Consider the following 14,826-nt stretch of genomic DNA (forward strand, 5'->3'; position numbering starts at 1 on the left):
TTTTTTTCAAATAACATTTAAAGATATTTAAAGACAAATAATTTGCTCGATTAAATTTCTTTTAAATATTTTTTTAAATGCGCTCTTTTGATTTTTAAGACAATGATTTCAATAATTTAATTTAAGAATTTAATAAATCTTAATCACTCAAGCTTCTCATATTATATTTTAAATGATTTCTAATCTCACTCTCAGGGCATCTAAAATTTTTTCAAGGGATCCTAAAACCATTAAAGTAATTTTCTAATTTTTCTAAAAATGTTCAAACACTTTCAAAAAAAAATAAAAAATTTTAAGTAATTATAAAATATATTTCGTAACTATCAAATTATTTTCAACAGCGTCTTTTAGACTTGAACTTATTATTGCGATTCATGCGTTTTACTTTGATCAACTTGCGGAATTAAATAACAAAAAGTCTCGTCATTTCACTTTTTCATGAACGCCCGCACTTTGTTCACGCACTTGTCCATGAAATTCCGTTTACGCTTAGGTTCCGCGCCCGTCGGCAACGATAACAATGAACCTGGACCCTTTCTCGCACGGGCTCTGTGCCCGTTGTATTCGTTTGACGAGACGCTCCCGTCGGAGTCCAATCCCGCACCACAGCTTCTTGATGCTTTCAGTAGCATCGTCGATTTGTCGTTGTCGTCGTAGTCGTCATTTTCATCGCCGCTCATCAATCTCTCCTGCGCTGTTTTTCTTATCCTTTGCTCTTCCATTGGTTGCTCCTGTTCAACACACTGCCTGCTGGAACACGTCGAAGACTGTTCTTCCGAACTGGAACGTCGGCTTGGCTTCGGAGGACGCGTCGGCAAAGCCTCTTTGTCACACTTATCTTCATTCAAGGATGTTCTCGTATCTTTTGTCTCGAATTTTAACTCGTTGATAGCGTCAGGCACTTTCGGCTTCGTTCTGGGAACCGGCGTAGGTTCAACGTTAGATTTAATAGCCTCAGCTTTAAGTTCCTTTTGGCTCTCTTCTGAAGCAAGAACAACTTTGTTCTCTTCTGAGCTTATCGAAGGGCATTCTCGACTCGTGTCGCATTGCACTTTGTTCTGCTCTTCACCACTCTTTGTGTCTTCATCCAACAGACCATCTAGGCTACGCGATCTTGGTCTGGGAAGTGGTGGCCGTTGGACAATTGCGGAAGAGTTCGACTCTTGGTCCTGTTGGTCTAATAGTTCTAGCGAGCGGGATCGCGTCGACGGTGAGGATGGTTGCCGTGGTGGTCTGCAAGGCACCACCAGGTTACTGCTGGCCACCGGATGTGTGTACATGAACTTAAAGCGCGGCGACGTGGGTGGCAGGCCCATCAACCAACGAGATGGACTGGACGACTTTCTAAGTTTACAACAAAAACAGAACTTATTGCAAAATCACGATTCAGCGAGAAGTGCGTTTCTCATATAATAATGTGCGTACATACTGTGTATATAAATATTGAATTTATGTGTAGAAAATTTAAGTTGTATCCATCAGTATACATTTTCGGGAAAGTTATCGCTGTTAAAGGAACCAATTTTAACATCATCAAACAATTTTTATTAAAAGATCGACATAAAAAATTTTAAAGTCAGTTAGTTTATCATTTTTATTAATATTTATGAATTTATTATCTACTAATTAAAAAATTTAATCAAAGATTAATTTATTCTACACATACATTGCAATAAAAAAATCCTCACCACCCAGATAAATACAAATTTATCTAAATCTTTACTACAAACTATACGTCTACGTCTACAGCATAAGCATATATATATATATATATATGTATATATAAATCTACACACCTTGGAAAAGTACAACAATATTAATGGCTACATTCAGCAGACTCAACAGTTGAGCAACATTACTAGATTTTCCGTTAAATAATGCCGTTGATTTGTTGGTTCTATAAGTCAGAACCAATCATGTTCGATTGCTACTTAGCTGCTGAATCTACTGAATGCGCCGAATGTTTGGGATTATCAAAGATTGATTTAACACAAGGGTTTAGCAAAAGCGACGAAATAGTGATAAATTAACACCATTTAAACATAAAGAATTTGTATCGCTGACTGACCTAGTCGTGATTGTCATAGAGCGATTCGCAATCTTGGCTGCGTGAAAACAAAAATTAGCGTTGCGTTAGTAGAGCTCACTTCAAAGTCGCACTATAAATCGATTCGTTAGCGGCCAGTACAACAAATTTACATACTTCAGATCTTTAAAGACTTATTATTATCTGAAGTAGCGAAAATTATTCACAGTAACTAATCTAATATTAGATCATCGATATTAAAATCGAGATTTAATTTCTGATGCTGGAGTTTCTGTCGTTAATTCTGCAAATTTTAGATTTCTCCCTGGACTTTGACGAATCGATTTGCTCATCAAACTAATGCTTATATGCTAAATTTTCAGGGATAACTACCTGTTCGATATAGCTGTGGGCGGGCCATCTAGTCAGTCTCGCCCGCCTGTGGAATCCTTGTCGCTGCCCCTGCTTTCATTGCTGTGCATCCGCTGATAGTTTGGCGGCTGTCGTATATTCGTGTTGCACGGTGTGCTCGGTTGGGTCACGTCCTTGGTAGCCATGCTGCGCGGAATTCCGCTGGACAACATATCAGATCTCACAGGTATCTCACCTCGCATAAACCTGCACAGTTATGAAAAGCAAACACCGAAAAGTTATCTTACACAATTATCGTGCATACTCTCTTTTTAGAGAGATACATATATGTGTTTTGTTATTATCACAATAACTAAATACTTGATGAAATAATTATTATAATAACTTTGTATCGTATAAGAAATACAATTATGTCTCTGTTATTATATTTAAAATAAAATTATCTCAGAAAGCTACTGTTTTCTAAATATTTCAGCTATTAACTTGTGTTAGAAAACAAAAAAAATTTTTTTTTTGTTTTAAGACATGTTCTTTTAACAAAAACTGCAAAAATAAAATTTAAAAAGAGATTGGTTGCTTTACCTTTCTAATTTGTCTACGCAAGCGTCTTGGTAGTCGTGAATCCAGCGGACACCGTTGAAATGGCACACCGCTCGCATGTCTTCAGGAAGTCTCTCGGGTTCCGGCCATTCAAAATTGTCGATAATTGGAATTATGTTGCATTGCGATTGTAAAGCGGCAACAATCTCCTACAAAGTAATCAAAAGTACAAATTGAGACACTGAACATCGCTCTAATGAAAGATATTTTTACAAAGCAATTTCTTTCTTGATTTCAAATTTTCTAAAAAATATATTGAATTGACAAAAATTCGTTCTTTTTTTGCTTATATGGCCCTCGAAACTTATAAAATAAATGAACAAATAAACACTTTTTATTAATTTAATAGCGTACAACTGAAGATCACAAAAGTTTCTCAATATTTTTCTACAATAATAAAATAAACTATCCAAAGACTCACCCTGTGTACCCAGTCCTTGCACTCACTATCCTGTACACACCTCTCTAAAGCCTGTGGCGTGAGCACAAGAAGGAAGTGTTTGGCTTGCCTGATGCTCTGCAACAGGTTGTTGTCAAACTTGCCGGCCTCGAGCCTCTCGACGTCGATGAATACCGAGAAGCCGCGCAGCTGCAGGTGAACCTTCAACAGACTCGCCAGCTGCGAGCCGTTCGATCTACGGTAACTAACGAAGACGTCGAGGGACTTGTCGGGCGACTCGTACTCGCACGAGCTGAACTGATTGTGCTGCATATTCTTGATGGCGTCGAGTATCCTTAGCCGATGGATGCTATTGGCGATGCCGCACTCGGTCAGCAACTGATCCTCCGAGAGATTGCGTATCGAGTCCTTGTCCACGCCGGCATTCAGCATACTGTACGTGTAAATGGAAAACTCCTGGCCGATCGACTGCAGGAAGCTGTTCAAGTTACCGGTGTCGCGGCTGCTGTAGTCGGCCATCTTCTTCAGGTTCTGCAGCTCGCGGGCGAATCTGCGGCGCATGATACCGTTGGTCAGGCCGATATCCTCGCGCAGATTTTCCTCCGTCAGCTGCAGCAGTAGATCGCCGTCTACTCGGCTCTCCACGAAATTCAAGGCCACGTCGGCGAAGCCGATCTGCTTCACCCACTCTCGGACGTCCTCGGTGGACCACAGAGGCACTTGTTGGCTTAGTTTATGCGGAATTTCCTCGCCGATCAATCGCAAAGCTTGTGCCGCGTACTTGGACGCGATCGCGTTCGGACAGCTGGCTACCTTCTTCAACGGCTCGATCGCGCCGATTGTCCGGAAAATATCGGTGTTGCCCTGCTGCTTCTTGATGCCCGCCTCCATGCAGAAGTGGAAGGCCGCCAGATTGCGAGCCTCCTCCCGCTTCGAGCTCAAGACCGGCACGAGCCTCTCCAGCCAGTTCTTACTCTGACCGTGTGCGTGAGCCAGGTTCGATTTGGCGAATTCGTAGGGGTTGTGCGACGTAACGAAAGGCTCGACGAGGTCGAGGGTGCCGGACTTTAGGACGGCCGCCTCGATTTCCTTATTGGCGACCAGCACGGCGATCGCCAGGCACGCGTAATATTTAATGTTGTCATCGGTGTGGAAGGCAAGCGGGAACAGCCACATCGGCACCTTACGCTTGATCATCGCCTCTTGATTCTCGGCACCGCCGTACAACGACAGATTCGCGAGCGCGCCCGCGCAATGGCGCAGAGTCTCCACGTCGTTTTTCCGGCATTCGAACAGCACCGCGTCCAAACCGCCTAGCCTGATCACGTCGCTGCAGGTGCCCTCGCTGTGCTTGAACAGATGTTCGAGTATCCCGGTGCCGATGCGCGCGTGATCCACCGAGTTGGCGTTCTTCGTGCACACGCACGCTACGTTCACCACCTTCTCCAGGCCATTCTCGACCACGTGGGCGCGATTCTCCGTGGTCAGGCATTGCTCCAGCAATCGGGCCGACGAGAACTGCAGTTCTTGATCGTTCGCCACGCAATTCGACATGAGGAGGTCCAGACCGCCGCGCGTTCTCAGGGTGTTGCACAGAGTGTAACCCAACTCGTGACCGTGCGTGGGCACCGCCCAAGCCTTTCGGATTATCTCGTTCACCCTGTTCAGTAGCTGCGGCGCTTTGCTGCTGCTCTTGTCGGCGCCTGTCTTCAGCCGCTCGACGAAGCTGTCGAGCAGACTGCAGTACTTGGCGATCGCGCAGTCCACGTCCTGCGGATTCGACTTGGAGCATAGCAGGTCCAAGTCGTCCAACGGTAGGGACAGCAGCTCGTCCTCGGCTGTAGGCGGCCGCATACCGTTCATCAGCTGATTAACCGCGCTCGCCGCGGTGATCATCGACTTGGACGAGCTCACGCCCGACTTGGACGCGATAGTGATGCTCGATTGCGAGCTCGACGCCATGTGCTTCTCGTGATTAAAGATGCCGGTCGAGGTGACTGTCTGCCGTTGCTGTTGCGCCGCCATCGCTTTCTGCAAACGACGAAAACATCCGTACATCGATCATTTTTGAAGTCTATCTACCGAACAAGTCTTGAGGAAAGAAGTTGAGGACATTGTTCAATTTAACAAATGTTAAGAATATTGCTTGTCGATGAAAAAATAGGTAAATTTTAGACTTCTGATGTTCTTCAAAATAATCTTAATGATGTTAGCGTGTGGATAGTAAAAAAAAGTAAAAAATGTTGTCGGAAATGTTAATAAAATTTTCCATTTATCGATATTGTTCGATAAATATCAAAACTCAAGTTTATTAATGTTTTTTATTAAATACAGTGCTATGTCATAAAAAATAGATGCAGATTTTTCATAAATATGGGAGAAAATTGAAAAGATGAATGAAAAAATTTACGAAAAGTAGAAACTTTAACACCGAAAAAATCTACTCTAAAATTTTCTTCTACTTCTTTTTAGCAACTGAAAAAGAGTTTGTAAAGTCAAAACGTTTGGTTTTTCAATTGCACAAATATAAGGTTTTATTATTTTCAATCGCTCGTTTATTTCAACCTACGTTGTGAACATTTTAAAAGTTTAATAAAAACATATAAAGTTTACGCGTATTTTCACACATAAAAATAAAATACTGATAAAAATCTGACGTTAGTGGTATTTTTTCAATTCTGCAAATTTTATGCTTTATTTACCATTCGCGAGTCGAGGCTACACTTCCTCATCCCGAACGATTGTACATATAATTCTGACGCTTTACACCTCTTACGAGCTTCTCGAATCACTCAAGTCCACTTTTCGACTGGGGTCCTGTCGCGAACTCGTCGGCATTTAAATCATCGCTCGTTGCATCGCGGAAATAGCGCTAAACAGCGACGCGACCTCGCATGCCAAAATCGCGGCGCAATCACCGATTCTTCGACGTCGTTAAGAATGGCGATTTACGATTTAGGCTGTCGGTACGCGGACATTTTAACGCGCGTTCCTTGGTGAATCGCCAGAAGCGCAAACGTGTAAAACCAGGAAAACTGCGCCTAGCGGTTTTCCGCAAAACGGATTACACGATCCCTGCGTCGAACCGGTTGACAAGAATAGTTCTCCATGCCGTGATCTTCGTGAGAAAATAAATAATGATATTCACTTACTTTTTCAGAGGTAAAAGAGTCGCTTTGAAGTTTCATAGTGGATGCTGCCATGTTGTTGCTCTCCTGATGCGAAAGATCGCCAGCCTTCAAACTCCTTTGTTCCTGAAAAAGAGAAAAGTATATGATAAAAAGCATTTGATATTTTTGTTAATATTATTACGTAAACTAATTTTGCAATCTTATTTTTTAATCTCAATTATAATAATTTCATACATCAAATGGCATAAAATCACTCTTCCAAAAAATCACGCAAGAAACTTTCTACATTCCTTCAATTGTTTCTGCATAATAAATAATTATTTTACTTATCGCACTGTTTATCGTCATATTACACACAAATAAAATCAATGTTTGGAAGAATTGTCTACTGTAAATGTAAAAGAAACAGTTCTTTGCAAATAAAATCCATTAAAAAACTTTTTTTTTCTTTTACTGTTTTAATTTTATATTTTTAAGAAAAAAAAGGATTACTTTTAAGCTCGGCCATATAAGCTACGATAAAGATAGACATTTGGCAGCTCTATAAAACGCCACATAACATTGCGTCGCGCGTTGCAGGGAATTAGCGCATATTATCGGAGGCCCACTTATGGCGCAATCGCTAATTTACAGTAGCAGATAGACGATAGCGTCTCGTACCGAGAGAGTACAACTGTTGCACTGTATTCGAGATGATGGGATTTTTTTTTCGATGTTCCGACAGCCAGCCACAACACGCACTTCGCTAGTAGCGTAACGCGTAATGAGATATGCGTTTCTGTCATTCTAATCTTTCATCCGACCAGTCATTCGACCCGAAGAATCTCAGGAATCGCAAGGAATATTGCGCACGCAAAGATTTATTTATAACACGTGTGTATAAATACATCATGAAAAAGAAAGAAAGCATCTAATAAAATCGCGAGTCGTTTTAAATATTAAATATTTATCTTATTATTTCTTTCTACTTAATTAACGTAATAAACTTCTTAGAAATTAAATTAGTACCATGGAAAAATGAGTACATATATAAGACGATTATCTAAAAATTATTTTAGAAGATAATACATATCATAATTTGATCATTAAAAAGATTACCGTCACGTTACATTCATTCGTCATACTTAAAAAAAGAATACCTTATCGTTGCAGGGAGTAAACGAGAGCGGGAGTATTTTAATCTGAGTAATTGTGTTCTGACATAGATAGACAAGTATCCAATTATATTAAACAGTATTCGATACCCGATGGAACATGAATGTCGCGTTTCTTTTTTATCACTATCACTGTTCCTCTCCAAGTATCAGAAAAGCGGTACTTTCCCCTCGAGACTTCGCGGTACAATGATCAACATTGTCGAAGAAGACTCGTCGATCCCGCTCCGTTTTGTCTCCTCCCTTTGCCGCCCGATTGTCCCAATGTATTTCTCTAAATATAATTCGAATATGTCGTCACAGCCGCCTGTTACACGGCGCAATAAGCTCGATCTCGCTGCTACTCCGATCTTACCTATCTGCCACCTTATTTGTAATTCATGACGTCTATGATAATGCCACGAATGGATATATTAACGGACGAAAAAGAATGTTGTTTTGTCGCGAAAATCATTCTGGATTCGACGCAGTCGAATAATATAGATCTGTCAGAACAATTAATTACACGTAAGTATCGCGATTTTTTTTAAATTTGAAATTGTCCTCGAGAAGCAGATCTCATTCTAAAATTTTGACACTGATTTTCTAAAATCGAGTAACAAAATTTTACATAAGTTTAATTAAAAAAAAATATATATATAATGCTGTTTTCTATCCTTGCCCTAATTAAATAATTTTTAATCTCGTGTGTATCTTTTTTATTAAAAAAAATTTTTTTTGACATATTCGCGCAAATATTCAACAAATTTGATCAACTTTCCGCTTATGAGTGACGAGTATTTAATCACGCAAGGCCAGCTTTGTCTTATTTTTAGTTCGGTCGGTATTTTGAAAAATCGCGCGTGTGACACAAACAAATCCTCTATTTTAAATCCACAGCGTTCCGAGTGTGATGCGCCCGTGATGAATGTTTTCCAAAGTATAATAATATATCAACGCGACGAACATGGTTCTACACGTTCTCTTTAAAATATCTAATTCTATAGAATTGTTTAACGAGACTATCGGTTCATTACGATTTGATAATTTACCGAGAATATTATCGAACGTAAAGACTAAAGATGTGCGAATCGGAACTTTCTCAAGACTTACCAATCGCGATTGTTCGAATCGTTTTCGATGCAATATTCCACGATGTACTGGCCACGGTGCGCTCATATTTTAATTGAGATTCACATCACTTTTTTGATACGAAAACAAAATCGATGGCGATGATTATTTTTCTTTCCTCACGTAATTCATAATTTTTCGAAAGAACTTAATCGCCGGTAATTTCAATAAAATTGTTCCTAATTATTCTTAATCGAATTATATCAATTTACACTCGATCAATAAATTTCTATAAAAAATATTTTTTTAATCTTTATGAAATTATTTCAAATTCTTTTTAATTAATCTCAAGAAAGTCATTTTTTCAATTGTTTTGAACCAAATCACTTTCAATTAAATGTTAGTCTACTTGCAATTAATCCAACATTAATTACATGCATTCGATGATGCACTTCAAGATTCAAACTCAAAAAATTCACTAGAAGTTAGTTATTGAACTGTAATAATCGCGAGATAAATAAAACGTTTCCGATCGAGTCGTAAAAAGCGCGAGAGCTTTAGATCACCGTGGCCGCGAGTGTGATGGCAGCGCGACGCAAACTAATCTGGACTGTACTTAAATGTGATTCACTACCCGGCGAGAGAGTTTAATTTCGTTACGCATGAAGCAGAGAGAGAGGGAGAGAGGGAGAGGGAGAAATGCATTTCCGCACGTCGATCGCGTAATCGGTGCACTGGCTTTTTAATAGCGATCCCACCCTTGTTGCTATTTTTCGACTAGTCTAGAAATAGTTCGCGAGCGAATCATTCTTGCGAATGACGGGTTTGCTCGCTTTTGAATTTCGCACTCGCGGATAGACGGCACTAAACACGTATTTTGATATCTTGTTCGTGATTTTAACGCTCACGTCCGCATTCTCCGTGAAAAACCACCGTGAACGCACATTTGCGATTAAATACGTTGAAGATATTACGGGTTGAATAAACTGTAGCAGTTTAACTATGTGGAACGGGATTTCACAATAAGATTGATAATAATTTATAATTAACATAATTAAACAGATTAATTAAAACAAATGTAAAATAATGTAATAAAGTTTGATATAATTTTATGACGATTATTAATTAAAGTATCTTTAGTAATTCTGTAACTGTACTTGTTACTTTCCACAAGTATAAGGATAAAGTACGCGTGATTTTTCTCTATTATGTAACATTAGACATTCGAATTTAAAATACCGCACACGTTTTTAATGATAAGTCACTAAACAGCTGCAATTCGACACGTCATCGTACTGACATATCAACGTTCGATGATCCGCTCTGCATCTTTATCTTAAGTGTAATGAGGCCAAAGTCGAGGTTTCCGCGCGATTGTACAGTGTATACAATAAATCATTGGTGTGTACGACACTCCATTATTCCGCAAGTTATCCTCATCGTAAGCTCGACAGCAAAGCCAAGTTTTCCGCGAATAAAAGGAGAAAAAATCCCATCAGCTCATATTTTAATCCCACTAACTGTTCGGCTACGGCTGCTTATCGAATTCCTATCAGTCTCTTATCATTCGCGACTTTTATCACGCGACTCGACGACGATGGCGCTGATAACCACGATTTTTCGGGAGGGGAAAACCCTCGCGTGTTTCCGTCGACGTCGCGTCCTTGAAACCGCGTCGTCGGCTGGTTATTTAACACTACCGCTCTATTTCGGTTTACCGATGTATCGGTGACACCCGGCAGCATTCGTAATCGCGTCGTCTTTTGGCACGACGTCTTCCGACGCGCCTCACCGAAATCTGAACGATGATCTCACGTCGCGTCACACGTCGCGTCGCGACGCTGAATGAACGGCGAATCCTCTGTCATCGCGAGCAAGATGCGCGACTCTATTTTAACGCGTTCTGCTATTGTGACACGTCTCTCTGAGGTCCGGGACGGTCTTGAAACGTCAACTACGTTTTGAGACAGCTTGAGGCTAAGTCTGGTGTGAGGGTCAATAAGTCTTTTCTTTCTCGGCGTCCCCTTCTGTCGTGTTGATTACCAGAGAAAAAGACCACTTCGCGTGATCAACGGCGATAACGCGTATAGCTGTCCGCGGCTCGACTGGGTAGTACAACGTTCGATTTTAAGAATCAGGATCGACGTACCATTTGCGAAGCAGCACGGTTGTCCAAGTTATGCTGTGGATGAGGACGATCACGTGGCATCGCAGTAGTCGCGGAGTCTCAAATTCGGGAAAAGATCCCGCGCTAGTAACCTTGATAATTGCTGCCCCATGCAACATGCAAATAACTAACTTACTGACCGACCTACCGACCAACTGGCAACGAGCAATGCCGCGAACAAACTGCTCCTTCGCGGGGGTGGCGGATTATCGACCCGGGGGTTGCTTTCGCACTCGGTCAGCCCCGTGACACTACCGTCTCTCCCCTCTTTGTTCTATTACGTTTTGCCATGGAAACGAGAGTTATATCTTTGCGAAAGTAGGAAAGGAGGTAGAGAAAAGTAAGGCAAATTTCGAACTTTAATAAGAATAGTTGGAATTCTTTGCGCTTTAAAAAAATCTTAAAAGCAAGTACTTTCTCCCCTTCTATTTTCGATGAATCTTTTTAGTTATATTTTGCTAGAACAATGCGGAATTTGCGACGATTAAAAAACGCGTACTCACCCGAAAACGTAGCGAAATTACTGATACTCATGTACTCTAATTTTGTCTCTAAGATTCTAACTAAATTGCATATTGAAAAAATTACTTTTATTTGCTTTATTGTATTTCATAAAGTTAGATATTATAAACGTCACATTGTAATCTAAATTACTTGTGTTATTTGGGAAATCCTTCTTGGGTGTTATTCTCTTCAGACAAGTTGACGCAAAATTTCCAACCTCTTATATAACGAGATACTAACACTATATAATAAAATATAAATACAAGTGTAAAGACAGATATTTTTGTAAATTCAGATTTCTAGACTCCTTCCTAGCTCTTGCGGTAAATAAAAATTATCTCGCAGCTGCCAAAAGCGCACAAACTCAAAGGACATAAATAAATAAATAAATGTTACAGTTCTCAATCAATAGACTTTTTATAAAGTTCAGTATTTGTTTGCTCTAACAATGAGACAACATCGAAGACGTTGTTCTTCATTTAATTCTGGCGGCATCTGTCGGGAAAGCTTTCAAGCCAAGAATCGTGTAGAGATAAGTGTTACGAGACTGTACTGTGCTTTTATCAAACACATATATACAGGGTGTTCTCCAATTTAATTTATTGCACGCGCGTAATAATCACACTCGCGATAAATAGTCTCCGAAACATAGGACAACTCTCGACACAACTCTCGTTCGAGGCACGTTCAGCCGTGCGATCGTTGCTCAGGCGTAATTTCGTAAATTAAACAAATAATTTGTGATAAGATTGCAAAGTGCCGAGAATTAATTCTCGTACTGGCACACCCGTCGCAATACTTACACGTGAGGTCAGGGACGACGCGTACAAAAAGGAGAAATAATAGCCGAACACACCCACGAATAAAGTGGCACGCAACAGTTCGCGATTTTCGAATCGAGCACGCACCTTTTTGTCCTAGGTAAGACGACGATTCATCTTCCCTCCGAGCCCAGTCGGGCTTTTTTGTTGCCGGCTAAATCTACCTACGCGATTCACGCAAAGATGCCATCAGCGAGAAGAAACGGCCCGTGTGCTTAGAAAGATTAATTATTCTTCTTCTCGTAACCTTTCAAAATAATGCAAAACGTGGTATTTAAAAGATTAACAATCTTCCAAAGCTAAAGTAGAAAATACGTAATTTAGAAAAAAGCTTCAATATTTCTTTGTATATGTAGTAGCAATTTAAATAATTCGGAATATATATGTGTAACATATGAAATATTAATTTTTTACATAAATTTAAAACTATGCAAGATACAATACTTGTGATTTTTTGAATTCAATGTAAAAATTTTATATTTTAATCATAAAAGAATTTTCTGTTTTAAAATTTGAATAGTTTAGAATTTAAAATTTGAACTGCATATCTAGTCATATCTTAAAAATGTACATACATATATAAAGTGTATCATTTAAAATGATTGCTTCTTTTTATCTTTTCATTTTCGAAATAAAAATATGTTCCTATATATTCATTATATGATATGTATAATATAATATTAAATTAATTTTTCGTAATGATTTTCTTCCGAATTCATAAATTTTCCTCTCTAGCATAATTCTCTTTCATTTCTCATTTTTCATTCACAGAGAAAAATCACGGGTAATAAATCTATAGGGATGAATCGTCGAATCGCAAACGTGGAAGCTCGAGTCTACCGGGTGACCTGTATCGCGCGGAAGGAGCTTTAGTTTCATGATTATTTACGCCTGGCGGCGTGTCATCTAAATTTAGACGAATTCAGCTAGGTCGGCTACTACGTGGCTCTTGAGTCAGCAACATGCGAATTTCTGAACGCAAGCCAAACCGATTCTCTCGTGTCGAACGACACGTAGTCTCACGATCACACGATACCGTCCGCGAATCATCCGCTTGTCCATTCGTACCTCTCGAGACGGTAGCAAGCGTCTCTTTTGCAAAATCATCGCCTTGGCTGATAGTCAAGGCTGCACGATTTGTCATTGAATGAGAAATCGTATCTTCGATTGTGTGACATAATGCACTTCAAATGCAACTTGATTTATTTAATCCCTTCGATATTTATCCTTGCAAATTGAGAAACTATCAGCTGGACGATACAAAAAAATATATGTATCCTTTCTCTCCTTATTTTCTCGCCAAAAAATGTGTACACTTAAATACTAGAAGCAACTAATTAATGTTAAATTAAATATTTCTATCAAGTCACAACTGTGAAGCTGCATTTAAAAATCATTTCAACGAGATGAGCAGCGCGATGATTCAAATTAATTCAGTTATAACACATTTTAATTTTGTTAATTTTAATTTCGTCACGTGCAAAAAATTCCAACACTCGCCTCGAAATCTCTACGGATTTCGCGTTCTCGTATCCTCTTACCCCTTTCGTACTTCGAGAATTCGCGTCGGTCCTTTTGGAAGTCGCGGGGATAAATCGAGCGACTTTATTCGCGTGTTGCATAGCGCGGCGGTTCCATTTTAACATGCGACAAGGCCCCTGGATACCATTGCGGAAAATACGCAACGTACGCGCGTGTCAACGACCCCCACGATCGCGCCTTTACTCGCGCGCGAGTTTCCGCACGCTGCTGCCCGCGAGCTTCGTGCCAAATTATTCGACCGCGCCTACCGAGTCTTCCTCTCACGGTCCTTTCGTCATCATCCAAACGAGAAAGGTCAGGCTTTCGAAGCTAGGAGAGTGATAGCGCGGTTCCTCCTCCTCGACGGACACCGAGGAGTTTTTTTTCTACATTTCCACGACGTTTTAATTCGGACCATCGCGTTGTTTACGAACACCGCGGGTCTTTGATCACGGGAGGAATCGAGAATACACAATTCTACCGCGTGGCGCGGATCCGCATGTCCGTATACACGCCGGAAGTAATAAGCATGGAGAGCGATGTAGCTTAGGCCGCAATTGCGGTCTCTCAGCAACCGGCATTTCTGATGTTTATTTTCAACGAAATAATATTTATTCTCCGTGTTTCTTTAATATCTATTATTTTCTATCTATAATTTATTTAATTTATATATATGTGTATATATAGTATATATTTTGAGTTGTCGGAAAAGTCATGACGTATTTTGCTATATTTTTCACCCAATATCGAGCTTGCTTACGTATCCCAGCTTCTTGAGATAATCGTGAATGCTCAAATGATGGATGTTCAATGTTTTTGCAATCTCTCGTGTCGCATGTGGATTTGACTTAATCAATGCTTTTTTTTGTCGTCATCAACCTCGGTAAGCCTTCCTGACCAAAGAGCGTCGTTGAAATCAAAATCACCAGCACGCGGAATTTCATAAACCATTGTTGGCACTGATGTTCTTGTAGAGCATTGACACCGTAAACTTTACGCAACTTTTCACAAACCTGACGCGCGTTCTTGACTTTACGGAAGTAAAACAGTAAAATATAAAAAACGAAAAAAATATATATA

The 14,826-nt window shown here is 40.0% G+C and overlaps 1 protein-coding gene across 8 annotated transcripts in view; it reads right to left on the bottom strand.

Moving 5' to 3' along the window:
- Positions 1–1,213: 1,213 nt before the first annotated feature.
- LOC105839687 (NAD(+) hydrolase sarm1) overlaps positions 1,214–14,826 on the bottom strand; it is a 103,138-nt gene continuing 89,525 nt past the window's right edge. For 7 of the 8 annotated variants that reach the window (XM_028191437.2, XM_028191438.2, XM_028191436.2 and 4 more), the window contains 5 exons: positions 6,551–6,652; positions 3,420–5,429; positions 2,981–3,147; positions 2,420–2,644; positions 1,214–1,344 (listed from right to left, as the gene is read on the bottom strand). In XM_028191437.2, coding sequence (XP_028047238.1) covers positions 2,452–2,644; positions 2,981–3,147; positions 3,420–5,429; positions 6,551–6,652 — 2,472 coding nt within the window. In that variant the 3' untranslated portion in view covers positions 1,214–1,344; positions 2,420–2,451. Of the gene's footprint in view, positions 1,345–2,068; positions 2,106–2,419; positions 2,645–2,980; positions 3,148–3,419; positions 5,430–6,550; positions 6,653–14,826 lie in introns of all 8 variants that reach the window. The other variant, XR_003625986.1, reaches the window with a different exon arrangement.

The sequence above is a fragment of the Monomorium pharaonis genome, chromosome 11, assembly GCF_013373865.1.
Source record: "Monomorium pharaonis isolate MP-MQ-018 chromosome 11, ASM1337386v2, whole genome shotgun sequence".
Taxonomy (NCBI): Eukaryota; Metazoa; Arthropoda; class Insecta; order Hymenoptera; family Formicidae; genus Monomorium; species Monomorium pharaonis.